This window comes from Scheffersomyces coipomensis, assembly GCF_036884675.1.
Source record: "Scheffersomyces coipomensis strain NRRL Y-17651 chromosome Unknown DFJ63scaffold_9, whole genome shotgun sequence".
Taxonomy (NCBI): domain Eukaryota; kingdom Fungi; phylum Ascomycota; class Pichiomycetes; order Serinales; family Debaryomycetaceae; genus Scheffersomyces; species Scheffersomyces coipomensis.
Genome location: NW_027042900.1, coordinates 110,255 through 125,667, shown reverse-complemented (window position 1 = coordinate 125,667; position 15,413 = coordinate 110,255). Strand labels below are relative to the sequence as shown.

The 15,413-nt window shown below is 28.9% G+C and overlaps 4 protein-coding genes and 1 non-coding gene across 5 annotated transcripts; all 5 read left to right on the top strand. All coding sequences in view use genetic code 12, as the record gives it.

The window, feature by feature from the left end:
* Positions 1-2,615: 2,615 nt before the first annotated feature.
* On the top strand, positions 2,616-4,178 carry ALG6 (dolichyl-P-Glc:Man(9)GlcNAc(2)-PP-dolichol alpha-1,3-glucosyltransferase; the record flags this gene model as incomplete). Its single annotated transcript, XM_064907564.1, has 1 exon — positions 2,616-4,178. One exon carries the CDS (start codon positions 2,616-2,618, stop codon positions 4,176-4,178), a length of 1,563 nt encoding a protein of 520 aa, XP_064759322.1.
* Positions 4,179-7,210: 3,032 nt separating this feature from the next.
* Positions 7,211-7,293, top strand: DFJ63DRAFT_t134. The gene has a single exon. It is a non-coding gene; the product is annotated as a tRNA-Leu (tRNA).
* Positions 7,294-9,389: 2,096 nt separating this feature from the next.
* BUD5 (Ras family guanine nucleotide exchange factor) lies at positions 9,390-12,933 on the top strand. Its single transcript, XM_064907301.1, has one exon. It carries the CDS (start codon positions 9,656-9,658, stop codon positions 12,836-12,838), a length of 3,183 nt encoding a protein of 1,060 aa, XP_064759321.1. The 5' UTR covers positions 9,390-9,655; the 3' UTR covers positions 12,839-12,933.
* Positions 12,934-13,048: 115 nt separating this feature from the next.
* On the top strand, positions 13,049-14,113 carry DFJ63DRAFT_315818 (uncharacterized protein; the record flags this gene model as incomplete). Its single annotated transcript, XM_064906623.1, has 1 exon — positions 13,049-14,113. The coding sequence occupies one exon, from the start codon at positions 13,049-13,051 to the stop codon at positions 14,111-14,113; it is 1,065 nt and encodes a 354-aa protein (XP_064759320.1).
* Positions 14,114-14,258: 145 nt separating this feature from the next.
* On the top strand, positions 14,259-15,407 carry DFJ63DRAFT_256090 (uncharacterized protein). Its single transcript, XM_064904487.1, has one exon. The coding sequence runs from the start codon at positions 14,404-14,406 to the stop codon at positions 15,346-15,348; it is 945 nt and encodes a 314-aa protein (XP_064759319.1). The 5' UTR covers positions 14,259-14,403; the 3' UTR covers positions 15,349-15,407.
* The last annotated feature ends 6 nt before the right edge of the window (positions 15,408-15,413 follow it).

The following is a 15,413-nucleotide window of genomic DNA, read 5'->3' as shown; positions in this document are numbered from 1 at the left end:
GCTGCTGTCAAAGGTAAGGATAATAAAGCTCCAAAAGATCAAAACTCCACAGTTCGAGCCGAGTCTAAGACTAATGGAAAACCAAAACCAAAGGGTTCTGAAGACAAAGTTAATAAGAAAAAGGAAACGAATAAGGGTGATAAGACTGATACTAAATCCATACCTACAAAAGATAACCAAAAAGGACCAAAGAACAAGATTGAAGATAAAGCTAAACCAGTCAAAAAATCAGATAATAAATCAGTTCCAGTGGAAAAGGTGGAAGCAAATGAGACCACTACCCAACTTGATGACGAAGAATTACCTGACTCCATTACCAAATTCCATCCTTCAAAAGAACCAAAATTACAATTCCCCGATATTGACTCCTATTTCAGAGAAGTTAGTTTCAACATGTTCTTAGAAGATCAATTAACCAATGATGATAATCTGATCACTGCTGATGATATGGTGATTGAATGGTACGAAGATAACGATAAAAAGAATTCTCAATTCAAAGTAAGTATGCTTTTAAGTGAAGATTTACAAAAGAGATTCATTCCTCCAAAATTACGTGCAGTTAAAGATACTCCATTTGCCATTGGCCAAGCTATGTACCTTGTTTTAAATGATGAGATTCCATGGTATGGTTCGATTGCTACTTTAGATTTAGTTCGTGAAGGTGGTAGTGGTGGTAGAGGTAGAGGTCGTGGTGGCCGAGGAGGCCGAGGTGGACGTGGAGGAAGAGGTAGAGGTAGAGGTGGATCCAAAGGGCAAGGCGGGAGTGGTCCTAAGATTGTGGAAATTATTATTCAAATGTATAATTGGAATGATCGTCCTTTACCTAAATCAATCAATGTGCTGTATTTGAAACTTCTTCCTGCTTCATTACCTGTCACCAGAGTATTATATGCAATGTCAAGACTAAACAATGCCAGTTTCAAAAAGATGTTACTTGGAAATGATCCAATTAAACAAATCGTATTTAATAACTTTTTGAAATTCACCACTGATACCCTTAATGATTCTCAAAAAGTAGCTATTCAATCGGTACTTAATAATGCCATCACTGTCTTACAAGGTCCACCTGGTACAGGTAAGACTTCCACCATTTTTGAAATCATCTTACAATTATTAGATTCATTACATACTTATCCAATTTTAGTGGTGGCAGCTTCCAATATCGCTATTGATAATATTGCTGAAAAATTGAAAGTTAAACACGAAAAGGATATTTTAAGAATTGTGGCGGTTGAAAAGGAAAGAGATTATAATAAATCCCATCCATTAGGTTCTATCTGTTTACATCATAAAGTGTACGATGCCTTATCTGCTAATTATAAAGAAACTTATGATGATATGAAGAGAGGTACTTTAAAGATTGGTCCAAGAGGATATAGTAAATTCATGGGTGATATGATTGAAACCAGTGAACAATTAATAGCCCAAGCGAAAGTTATATTCACCACCACAGTTTCTGCTGGTGGGGCGCTGTTAAAATCAATCCCTAAATGTCCCGTAGTTATTATGGATGAAGCTACTCAATCATCCGAACCAACTACTTTAATTCCTTTATCGATGCCAGGAGTTGATAAATTTGTGTTTGTCGGAGATCAAAAACAATTAAGTTGTTTTTCATTACTTCCAAGTTTATCATTATCATTATTTGAAAGAATTTTATTAAATGCTTCATATAAGAATCCTCATATGTTAGATACTCAATATCGTATGCATCCAAAGATTAGTGATTTCCCAAGAAATAGATTCTATGGTGGTGTTTTAAAAGATGGTATAGGAGAAGAATCGAGACAACTTGAAAATATCAGTGATCCAGTTTATTTCTGGGATACAAATGGTAATGCCGAAGAACAATCTGTTCGTAATAGATTACGTGAAGATCGTGGATTCACTTATTGTAATAAGAAAGAAATTGAATATATTGCTCAAGTAGTTAAGAGTTTAATCTATGAAAAGGGAATCAAACGTTCAGATATTGGTATTATAACTCCTTATAGTGGACAACGTGATCTAATCTCATCTATTCTTGTTCAAGATGATTTAATTAATCCAGAAAGTCAACAAATTAAAATTGAAATTGATGTTGATGATCTTACCAATGAATCGAAACCAGTCACCATTCATATTGTTAGCGAAATCATGATTGCATCGATTGATGCATTCCAAGGTAGAGAAAAGAATTTCTTAGTCATGTCTTGTGTAAGATCAAATCCAGCTGGTAAGATTGGGTTCTTAAGAGATGAAAGAAGATTGAATGTCGCTTTAACCAGAGCTAAATATGGATTAATCATGATTGGTGATGTTAAAACTCTTAAAGCAGGGGATAAATTATGGAAAGAGTATATGGAATACTTAGAATCCAAGAAATGGGTTCATCAAGATAAAGTATTCAAGTATTAGTATTTATTTATTTAATTTATAGAAGAATGTAATATAGATCTAATCATTCATATGCCAATTTTTGCATCAAATGGCCCAATTTGGAACCGACCAAATAAAAAAGAGTCGTGTCGAAAATAAAAGTTCACAAACAAAAAATAACACACAGCTGATTTTTCAGACCAGACATATATCAACCAGATCAATCTTGGTTGAATAGGTATAATAAATGATCAATTATGGCCAAGAGTCCTCAGAAGAAGTCTAAACCGACTAAGAAATCAAGTGGAAGTGTGAAACCACCATCTGTCAAACAGCAGACCAGTATATTTAAGAATTCACCTATCTATGATTTATTGCATAATTTTGAAAAAGCTCCTGATCAATGGACAGCAAGATACGTTCTTGTGATGTCTGCAGTGATATTGAGGGCTACTATTGGATTAGGGGGATTTCTGGGATATGGTGATGGACCTATGCATGGAGATTTCGAAGCTCAAAGACATTGGATGGAACTTACTATTCATTTACCACTTTCTGAATGGTATTTTTTTGATTTAACATATTGGGGATTGGATTATCCACCATTAACAGCTTATCATCTGTATATTCTTGGTAAGATTGGAAGTTTCATTGATCCAAGTTGGTTTGCATTGAATGCATCTAGAGGAATTGAAACTAATCCAGTTAAATTCTATATGAGATTTACTAGTTTAGCTAGTGAATTGATCTTTTATATACCTGCTGTATTATCAATTGCTAATTTAATGGGGAAGAAATTCAATTTAAGTAGAATGGATCAAATCATTATTTCGTTAATCATTATAAATCAAGCTCATTTAGTATTAATTGATCATGGCCATTTTCAATTCAATTCAGTCATGTTAGGATTATTTATTTATTCCTTAATTGAATTAATCAAAAAGAATTATATGACAGCTAGTATTTGGTTTGTGGCATGTATAAATTTCAAACAAATGGGATTATATTATCTGACGTTTATATTTGTCTTCATTTTAAGTCAATTGAAATCAATTCAAGATTTAATTCTTGTCGGATTCACCGTTATTTTCACTCAATTGATTATCTTATTACCCTTCATTCGTGATCCTAATAATATTTTACAAATTGTTCAAAGAGTATTCCCATTCCATAGAGGGATATTTGAAGATAAAGTGGGGAATTTCTGGTGTACTACCAATGTGATCATCAAATATCGGGATATTTTCAATCCTGATGATTTACCTAAATTAGCATTAATCTCAACCATTATAGCATTTTTACCGATTAATATCATTCTTTTCTTTAAATTAAGAAATGCTAAACATTTAACTCCGGGTTTAATCTATGGATTTGCTGGTAATTCATTTGCATTTTATTTATTTTCATTTCTTGTTCATGAAAAGAGTATTTTAATACCATTAATACCCACCACATTATTATTATTAATTGATCCTAGTCAAATTGATATCATTCAATGGATTAATAATGTGGGTTCATTCAGTTTATATCCATTATTAAAGAAAGAAGATTTAGTATTACAGTATGCCGTTAGTAATTTCTTAATTAATTGGTTAATTGGACCTAAATTATTATTATCAAATCATAATTTATTTTATAGTTTGATTATAAAGGGGTCATATTTCTTAATGATTGTATATCATATACTTGACTTTTCATTACCTCCACCTCAAAGATTTCCTGACTTATGGGTGATTTTAAATATTGCTATATCATTCGGAGCATTTTCAATCTTCTTTTTATGGTTGAATTATAAAGTATATAAACTTAAAGTTGAATAGAATTAGATAAATTGAACAATATAAGTCATAAATAAGAGAAGTTAACGCGTTACTGTAACTACAGGTTGAGTCCATTGAACTGGAGAATTATAATATAAAAGATAATTATACATATATTTTTGACGGGGCCTGTAGGCAACAATATACAAACATTTTAAACAAAAACCAAAACACAAATGTAGCTATATAACCTTTGATGAAATTTTAGTCTTGAAGTATTCTCTGGTAAAGTACTACTATGACTATAATTGGTTAGTAAATAAGCTCTATAATTGTAAGTTAGTATATCTATAAACTAATCCTAGAATGGGGGTTAATAAAAATTATCTTCTAGATATATGAAAGTGAGTAGTTATTTTGTAAAATGACAACTATATTTTACAAAATACAAAGACTTCCACGATTTATGATTTGCAGCAAAATGACCATAGTACCAGCCATATTCACATTAATGGTCAAAAACCAAATTGGTTTCAAAAGGAGAAGGAAACTGGGGTTTAAATTTTCAATGTGGAAATGTTTTGGTATTCGAAGTTACTTTCATGTTTGTTATTATAAAAGTGTTATCATTTTACATAGAAGATATACCTAATATGAACGAACATAAGTTATGATATTACTATTACTACTACTACAATTATCAATAATGAATTCTTATAAAAATGTATATTTAAATTGCTATAATTATAGTAAAATCAGCAATTGTTTAGTAAAATATATATCTGGATATGAATAATCATCGTACCTAACATGTTTATTTTGAACAGCAAAATAGATGTTAGTAAAGTATACCTATAAATGTTAGTATAACAGACCTAAAGTTAGTAATAACCTAGAACTATTAAGATATGATGATGATTGAATCAAATCATCATTGTTATTAGTATTGGTCGGAATGTAACCACAGACGCAAACAAATTTGCTATCGCTTTCACAATTGGACGATTTCACTATACACGTAGACATTGACGGAGACATCGCTTTAGACATATAGACGAAATCCTTTCATTCGGAGCAGACTTTCCATGTAAATGAAAGGAGTAAAATATATCTGATATTTAATAATTTCATATCAAAATCAATTTATTTTTTGATTTGGGAGAAAAGTATCACGTTACACATTTAAATAGAGAGTTAATTTATGACATGATATTCTATTAATGAAGATACATATTATAATCATTACTATGAAGGCTACAATTATCCAAGATAAATCATTATATAAAAACATATATTTAAAATTATTATGAAGAGCCTGCAACCTGATGTCCCCTTGACCAAGAATACATCTGCTGTTGTTAACATTTAAGACAGATCGTTCATCTGATGGTCGTTGATCTTAGTTAGTTGAATATCAACTAACCAAATTAACTTCTAAACATGTTAATAAAGTATACCTATAAATTGTTAGTAAGATAGACCTAAAAGTTAGTAACAACAAATCCTAGAAATGAAATTATAAATGATGATGATGATAATTAAATCAATTAATCATCATAATTGTTATATGATTGAAGTAATCAAACAATACAAAATAAGTATTCTTTGGCGAAAAGGAAAAGCAATGGAAGCCACTTATATCTCTAATGATAATTCAAAACTATTATACATTATAACTAATTTTAAAAGAAAGAAAGTAATAAATTAACAAAATTTTCATAAATTGAATTTTTGTTGATATTTGAAAATTAACTGCATTTAAGGAGAGAGAGATAATTTATGACTTGAATTACAATTACTACATTGGTATATTTAAACCATATAATAATAATAATAATAATAATTAAATTGTATTAAACGATATATAATATAATAATAGTTAATACATCATCTCTAAATAAATCATTAATTCAGTTAGTATATGTTCTTGTAGGAACTTTTGATACTTTTAAAATAAATAATTTTATCCAATACCAAACATAGAAGACGAACTAAATAGTTGCACATTCATGTTACTTTTTCTAAACTAGATCTTATCAGCGGATATCATCAAATTCCCGTCGCGGGATACTTAAAAGTTCATTTATAATGAACCTTAGAAATGTTAATAAAAATTAAATCCCTAAATAATGTTAGTCAACCTAAAATTTAGTATTTAACCTAGATTGTTATAGTGAAGTTAATTTATGCGATAACTTTATGTCGTTACAAAGGGTTTTGGACTGACTTCCTACCATCCCGAAACGGATGGGCAAACAGAAAGGACTAACCAAACGTTAATTCATTTCAATTAAAAGAATTAAATTAATTTTGTTGATTTTTATCTCAATTTATAATAAATCGCAAGCGCAATTTTGTTTTTTGACTTTTGAGTGATACTTTTTTTTTCGTTATGGTTAAAAATACGGGGTAAGAATTAAGTAATTAGAGACATTATTCTACATGGGTTTAATGATAATATAATATAATATAATATAATATAATATAATATAATATAATATAATATAATATACTATGTATATTAATCAACAACTAATTCATGCACATCATTACTACAGTAAGATTACATTCTAAAAATTGTTAGTTAGTAATATGCTATCTTAAATAAGTTAGTTACTATATTCTATAAAGTTAGTAATTGTAAATATCCTAGATTATAATAAAATTAACGGTTTTATACCGGGAGAGTAATGGGATACTCTCATTCGTAGCCAATCACTTCTTTATAACGATAGGAACACAATTGCAGTTAAATACCAATTTAATCCAAGAGACAAATCATGGAAAGCATAAGGTACAATTTCAGTTATTTTAAATTTGAATTGAATTCAATAATTGATGGTGATGAATAATTGGTCTATCGCACGACACGACTTTCTTATTTGTTAGTGAATAGTAATATCTAATGTAATAGTTGAACTAAATAATAAAGTATATCATTTAACTATCTCAGATTGTAGATTATGACACTTGAATCATAAAAATATTAATTATTAAAATATAAAGGGGTTGAATCAAATTTTTTAATTAAAATAAATTTTATAGTACTTTGGATCGTTACCACCAACCTAGCACTTTTTTTTCCAGAAATTGGAGGGTTGGCCGAGTGGTCTAAGGCGGCAGACTTAAGATCTGTTGGACGGTGTCCGCGCGAGTTCGAACCTCGCATCCTTCATTATCCTTTTTTTTTCCATTTCTGAACCCTTTATTTTTACAATCTTACAACATATTAGCTTAGTTACACTAGGTGATATGTATTTTTTAACATACTAGAACTGTTTAGTCCAATTTCATAATATCTTCTTATACGATGTAGAGTTCCACCTTAATCCAGTTTCAAGATCTACTTCATTCTACTTCATTCTACTTAGATAAAGCAACGAGACGCGCGTACAATTTTATTTTTATTTTTCAATTTGACGCGTTTTACCATAAAATTTTGACAATGACAAAAAAAAATTCAGACAAAATCTGAAAAGGCTCAATCAGGACAGACAGACAAAATTCTGATTTGAGTATGGAAGGGATTTTTTAGTTTGGTTTGGAATCTGCTGCCATTTCCATATTTACAACACAACACAACATAACATAACATCACAACACTTCATAACAACAACCATCTTTTCTTAGCGGTAACATCCAATCAATCAATCAATCAAGCCATCACCAATCAACCATTACACATATCTCTACTTTGCTGTGGTTTTTCTTACTTCTTCGTACTTACCTTACCTTCTGATTTAGTATTTACAGCCAAGACAACTTTAACTATCTAAAATTATTATTATCAATTATATATATATGGATACCCCCATTTGATCATGTTTAAACAACAGAATCAACAACAACAACCTCCAACTAATCATCACTTTAGTACTTCATCAAGTGTATATTCTCCTATAGATTCAGAATATACCTTCAAAAATAATAATCATGATATCATTGAAGAAGTCGATGATGAAGATATAGATAGTGATCTTAACTATCACCCTGAACAACAACAACAACACTCCAATAATAATAGCATTAATCGTCTTAGTAATGAAAGTAAAGGCATGAGAACTGAAGAATCAAATCAAACTTTCCAAACTTTTATGACTGCTAGAGGTTTAGAATTTAGTGAAGATGAAAATGGGAGTGGAGAATTTCATCAACCTCAAAAAAATCCTAGTTTTGAATCAATAAATCGATCGTTATTAAAACAACCTTCCCTTAATAGTCTTGATTCTTATACAAAAAATGAATTTTCCGATGATCCAGGTTCAAATCAAACTAATACTTCTTATTATGATGATGATAAAACTCCAAAAATCCCAACTTCTGCTCAATATAATAATAAAACCATTGATAGTTTGGATGATAAAACTCCTTTATTGAGTAATAATGATCCAGCATTTGATCCATTACTTCCTCAACAACAACAACAATCAATTCCTCGTCAAGCATCTCCAAATCCAAATGAATTAACTACGCAATTACCTCAACAAGAATTAAGTTCTAAATTTCAAAGACTTTCTGTAACATTACAACAAACTACAACTTCAGGTGATTCTTATCAATTTATGAATACATTCCAACAAAATGTAAATCGATTATCCAAAGATCAATTTTCAAAACCAGGTGTGGCTCCCACAAGTAGATATTATAATAAAATTGAAGAATTCAGATCTCAAAAGGATAATAGTACCGATTATGATGAACCTTCCGATAATGATTCTTATATTAAAGATGATCAAGAATCTCAACTTAGTAGTATAAGTAATCGATCCAGTATTATAAGTCAAAGTAGTAATATCGAACCTGAACATAATAATCCTCAAGCAACTCCAATCATTTCAAATGTATCATCTTCATCATCAAATGCATTCAACTTTAATAGTACTAATAATAATAATGGTGATCAACCTAAATCAACTTCAAATTCATCCAGTGCATATAATATACGAGGTTCAAGAGTATCTCCTATTAAAACTTTAAGAAATGGAGGAAATCAGACTTCTAATGATGATGAAATCCCAGTTAGAAGAGATCTTGTTAATCAATTTGAAAAATTGGCTTCTAATAATGAAGAAATCAAGAAAATGTCGGAAAAGGAAAAAAATGATCTTTTAATTGCATCTAAAAATGGGTTAAATATAAGTGATAGATATCCTCATGGTTTAAATATTTCCATCACTGATTCTTTACTTGATCCCAAAAATAGAGATAGTCAAGATGATGATGATGATGATAATTATGAAATAAGTCAATCAGCCAAATCTCAACAACATTTAACTGCTAGTAATACCAGTAAAACCATCGCTACTACTAATTCAGCTTTATTACTGGGTAATGAAGATGATGATAATGATGATGATTTATCTTCATTATTCATACGTGCTTTACATTCGTTTGATTCATCCACTTTACAATCCGAATCAGATGCTTCTATATGTTTATCATTTGATAAAGATGATTTAGCATTTGTTCATACTATAGATGATTCAGGATGGGGTGAAGTTACTTTAGTCAATTCTTTACAAAGAGGATGGATCCCGATGAATTATTTTGAAATTGCAGTAGATGAAAAAGCTGATCTGACAATTAATGATATTGATGATGATGGAAAAATTCCAAATAATAAATATTTAAAACCTCTTTTCCATTCATGTGCCAAATTCTTAATGAATCCTTTAAGTCATAAAAATCGTCGGGGGAAATATACTTTTTCAATTAGAACCATTAATTCTATTCGTGATGGAGTAAGATTATTATTACAACAAACAGATTGTTTATCAAGATCAAATGAAATCGTTACTAAACGTCCTGTGGTTAGAAAAACCAGAAAATCATTATTGGCCGATTGGTATAATTTAATGGTTAAAGCGAATGAATTTAAAGGAACGTCTAATTTTAATAAAATTGAAATTTTAACTTTAATGATATTTCAAGTTACGAAGAAAGCAGTATCATTTTTGAAAATTTGGTCAATTGAAAGTAAAGAAATCCTTCAACAAAAACAAGATTCTCAAAAACCAGGTCAAATTAAAGAATCAAAGAGTCTGAATGAAGATTTAAATAATTATCCTTTATTAGCCAGTCCACCATTAGCCAAACAAAGAATCACCGAAATCAACGGAATCTTATATTCTTATTTAGGTTTAATTATTGGAAGATTGGATTTAATCGAACATAATCCTATTGGATGTGATCTTTTAGAAACCATTGCTCATCAAATCATCTTATTATTACGAGAATTATTATTTATTTCCAAAACTGGATCTGATTTCTCGAGTGAAAAACCAGCTGATTTGGATAATTCCTTAGATTCATTATTATCCTTGGTTAGTGATTTAGTATCTCTGGTAAAGAATTTAGTGGTAAAGACTTTAAATGAATCTGAATCAGAAAAGAAAAGTAATGTCTTACCAAGTATGGGGAATAATGCTGATAAATATTATTATACTCAAGAAGGGGGTAATTTAATTCAAATTGCCTCTAAAATGATTAAATCAATTGGATTAACCATTAGTTCGATTAGAAAATTATTAGATATTACCGGAGATTTTAAATTAAATTCAGCTAGATCATATCCTGATTATACCAAGATGAAAATTGATCCTGAAGATTTCATTAAAAAATGTTCAATTGGTATTGCCAAACATAACAAACGTCCTGATGATGATGATGAAGCTGCATTTAGACGTCCTCAAACATCAGCTGCCGTTAAGAATTCGAATCGTTATTCGATGATTAGATCAGGTAAAACAGGTGAATTAAGTTTAACTTCCAATGGAGCCAATTTAATTCATGATGTATTATTAGCTGGTAGTAATGATGCCAATTCTCCATTTTCAGTATCGATTCCTGCATTTGAACCATATACTACTGCTACTGCCGCTAATAAAAGTGAAAGTAATTCTAATTTATCGGATATTAATAATGAATTATTAGTTGATAGTAATGGAAATTTACTTGGAGCTTCATTCCATGGATTGGTTTATACTTTAACCAATGAAGATTCACCACCGGAATATTTCTTTGTATCGACATTTTTCATTTGTTTTAGAACTTTTGCTAATGGGATTGATTTTATTGAAGAAATGATTTCTAGATTTGATATTACTCATAATATTAGTAGTAATTTACAAGGTCAAACTCGAGCTGATATTACTGCTGAAGTTCAATTAAAGAAAAGAAGAAGATTGATTGTTAAGATGTTTCAAATTTGGATGGAATCTTATTGGAATCATGAAGCCGATTATAGTTTATTAACTACTTTGATTAATTTCTTTAATGAAGGTATTAGTCATTTCTTACCTATTGAAGCCACTAAATTAATTGAAATTGCCGCTAAATTATCAACCAAACCATTAATTGAAAATCAAATTCAATTAAGAAATCTTCCAAGAGCAAATGGTTATAATCCTCAATTAATTTCTCGTAGTATTACCATTACCAGATTTAAAAGAAAGAATTCATTCTCCAGTAATACTGATAATTCATTAAGTAATAGATATTCTATGGTTGATGGATATGAATTATCCAAAATTAATACTAATTCATCTACTACAAGTTCATTAAAATCAATTTCATTACCTATGCCATTAGGTATTGGAAATCAAACCTCATCTTCCAATTCATTATTAACTAAAAATCAATTCCAAACTATTGAAAAAGTTAATATGACTTATAGACAAATTTTAAGTACTAGTTGGTGTCCACAAAAATATATTGAAACTTCTCATTATATTAATTTAGATATTTCTAATTTATTGGGTAATTGGTTTCAAGTATGTGATCAAACTTGGGTTTTATCAAATTATAGACCTAATTTATTAGATTTCAATGGATTAGAATTGGCAAAACAATTAACTAGCATTGAATCTAATATCTTTTGTTCAATTAAACCAGAAGAATTATTGAATGAAAATTTCACCGCTAAAAGAGCTTATTTAAGATTAGCTCCAAATGTGAGACAATCATTATTATTCACCAATTGTTTATCAGGATATGTATTAGAATCAATTTTACAACCCAAGATTAATCAAAAATTAAGAATTAATATGATTAAAACTTGGTTAAAAGTGGCAATTTCTTGTCTTTATTTAAGAAATTTCAATTCTTTAGCGGCTATTATTACTGCTTTACAATCACATTTAATTACTCGATTAAATAAAATTTGGGGTGATTTATCTGATAAATATATTGAATTATATGAATATTTATCATCTATCATTCATCCTGAAAAGAATTATCATGTTTATCGTTCCAAATTGAAAAACTTTTTAATTTCAAATGATTATAATATTCCTATTGTTCCATATTTTTCATTATTTTTACAAGATTTAACATTTGTAACAGATGGTAATCCAAATTATAGAAAAGCCAATACATTTTTAAATCAAAAATTAATTAATATTGATAAATATTTAAAAATCACTCGAATCATTGCTGATATTGAAAGTTTACAAATCCCATATACAAATTCATCAACTACCACCACTAGTTCAAAAGAATTAAGGAGATCAAGTATTTCATTCAATGCAAAAATACCTAACTCATCCACGTCAACTAATTTAGAAATGGAAGATTATACCATTGTTTCAGTTCCAAGTTTACAAGAATTAATCTTATTAGAATTATGGAAAGTTTGTCAATTAAATAAAGCTGAAGAAGATAGAGCTTGGAAATTAAGTTGTACCATCCAACCTCGTGATGTCTCTTCCTCATCATCATAATCATAGACCTTATCATTATTATTTATACGTTATATATTTCCTCTTTTTGTATCGTTAAATGTATTATTATTAGATATCATAAATCAAATATGGGAGCGCCAATTTGTACGCGTTAAAAAAATGTTTTGTGGAGAGATGCGAAATCAGTAAACAAAAATGTAAACAAAGCCAATTTGATAGTGTTCTTCATATATAAATCAACCAAGTAAGATGTCATTGGATGCTATAAGACGACAAGTGAATGATGTTCCTGATTATTACATTCTCTCAGCTCAACAGGAGTTTGAAAACTCTACTAATGTGAAACTCTTGAATCCAAGAGTTATCGATGAAGAATTCAATTATAAGAAACATATATTCTCCAAATTGAAATTCTTATACTTGGAACAAGAAACAAGAGATAAGTTCTTAAGAAGGATAAGTGAGATAAGTAGTGTTGAGTTAGAGGAAGATAAACATGGTGAATGGAATGATATTGCTAATATCGAACGTCAAACTGGTGAAAGTAAAGTGATATTAAAGAGTTTAAAACTGGAGATGAATAATAAAATCAAGAACTTGGATCAATTATGTGAAGATAATATTGAATTGTATCATCAATATATCGATAAAGTTGATGATAGTAAACGATTGATTCATGATATTGATGATATAACTCAAGAAATCGATCAAATTCTTGATGAATTTGATGATCAAGAATTTATTCAAGATATAACTAATAATAATAACAATTCAACTGATGATATTGATTTACTGAATATAATTGAAAAGTCAAGAGCTCTAGTTGATGAACAAACTCAACAATTGAATTCCCTTCAACAAGAGATAGATCATCAACAATCCCAATATGAAAAGAAATGTACTCATCATACTAATTTATTACATAAATCCCAAGATTTAAAAGAGATAATTAAAAGTTATTCTGACCTTGAATCAAATGATATTGAAACAAATCAACAGAATAATAAGAAACTTCATGATAAGTTTCAAAATTATGGTAAATGGTGTAAAGAAATGAATGATGTTATTATAAAATTATCCAATATAACGAACATTAAATTGAAATTAACCAAGAAGAATAATTTCTATTTAATCATTGATAATTCTAAACGAATCATATATACTCATCATTGGAAAATCATTAAGATTGAAGGATTTAAAAATGAATCATCAACTAATCAATTTATCAAATTTGTTAATCAATTGAATTTAACTGAAGATTTATTTTTACTGGCTTTAGTTGAGTTTATACAAGATGATCAAACTAGATTATAATAGAATATGTAATGGATTAATATATTTAGGTTTTGAAATTGTAATTTAAAAGCATCTGATCGATTATCAATGTAGTTTATAATGCCATCTTTACATATTTTTAATAAAAATCGGTATACTTTCATTCACGTGATTGAACATCCTGCATATAATTAATTTTTCTGTAAACCTCGGCATGTGAAAGAAGAGTCTTAAAAAAAAAGAGGCAGCTAAAATTGGAGAAGTTAAAATATATACCCGTCATTAAAACCATACTATATCAAATCTATAACCATCAAGTAACATCAGGTATGGCTACTAGTGTATTGCCCATAATCAATACAACCAGTACTAGTGGAAAGTTAAGTCTTATGCATGATCATCACAACAATCAGAATAAAAACCAAGAGATTATTGATAGATTACTTGAATTAGCTAAACAAGAACAAGAAAGAGGCAATAAATCAGTTACTGAAGATAAACTTAATAAATTATCCCAATTTTTAGCCAAACAACTGGAAGCAAAGAGTAGTAATAGTGTTAAGGAAGGTCAATCATTTGAAAAGTTTAATAAATTACCATCTATACCCAAACCCAAGTATTCCCCGTTTTTTAATAAATTCGATTTACATAAATCATTAACATCAAATACCCATTCCACTACTTCTTCACCTAATACCAGTCAAATCTTACATAAAGATAAGAAACCATTAACTTTCAAGAAACCTGCATCATCTAAATTCTCCTTGAAGAAATTAGAACATATCGTTATTCAAGTATTAGAGAATTTAGCTAATTTATTAGATAATTTACATTTATTTTCTCGATTACCAATGTTTCCCCCAACGTTATTATCCCTCCTTAAACAAACCAATAAACTTTGGGTATTGATCTTGGTATTCCTTATTAGAAAGACCATCTCCCAATTAATCAATGTGATAAAGAAAGAGAATAAAATCAAGATTGAATTAAGTATTTTAAATCAATCATCCACCAAGAAGAATTTAATCAATAATGATGTCAATAAAAAGTATAATAAAGTATTAAAAGATTTAAAATTCGATAAAATGATGTTAATTCTTGAATTAGTGGGTAATTTCCTTGATTTAACTTTTAATTCCATTGAATTATGGGGTATTATTGTTCCTGATTGGTTTATGAGTGTATTGAATTTCTCAAGTATGGCCATGACGATTTATAGAATGAATAAAGATGATGAGTATGTTGATGATGATATCACTGAAGATTTAATATAAGGTAATTATTAGTGTCTTATAGTATTTATAGTAATTAATATAATGGATTTATGATATAAGCTAAG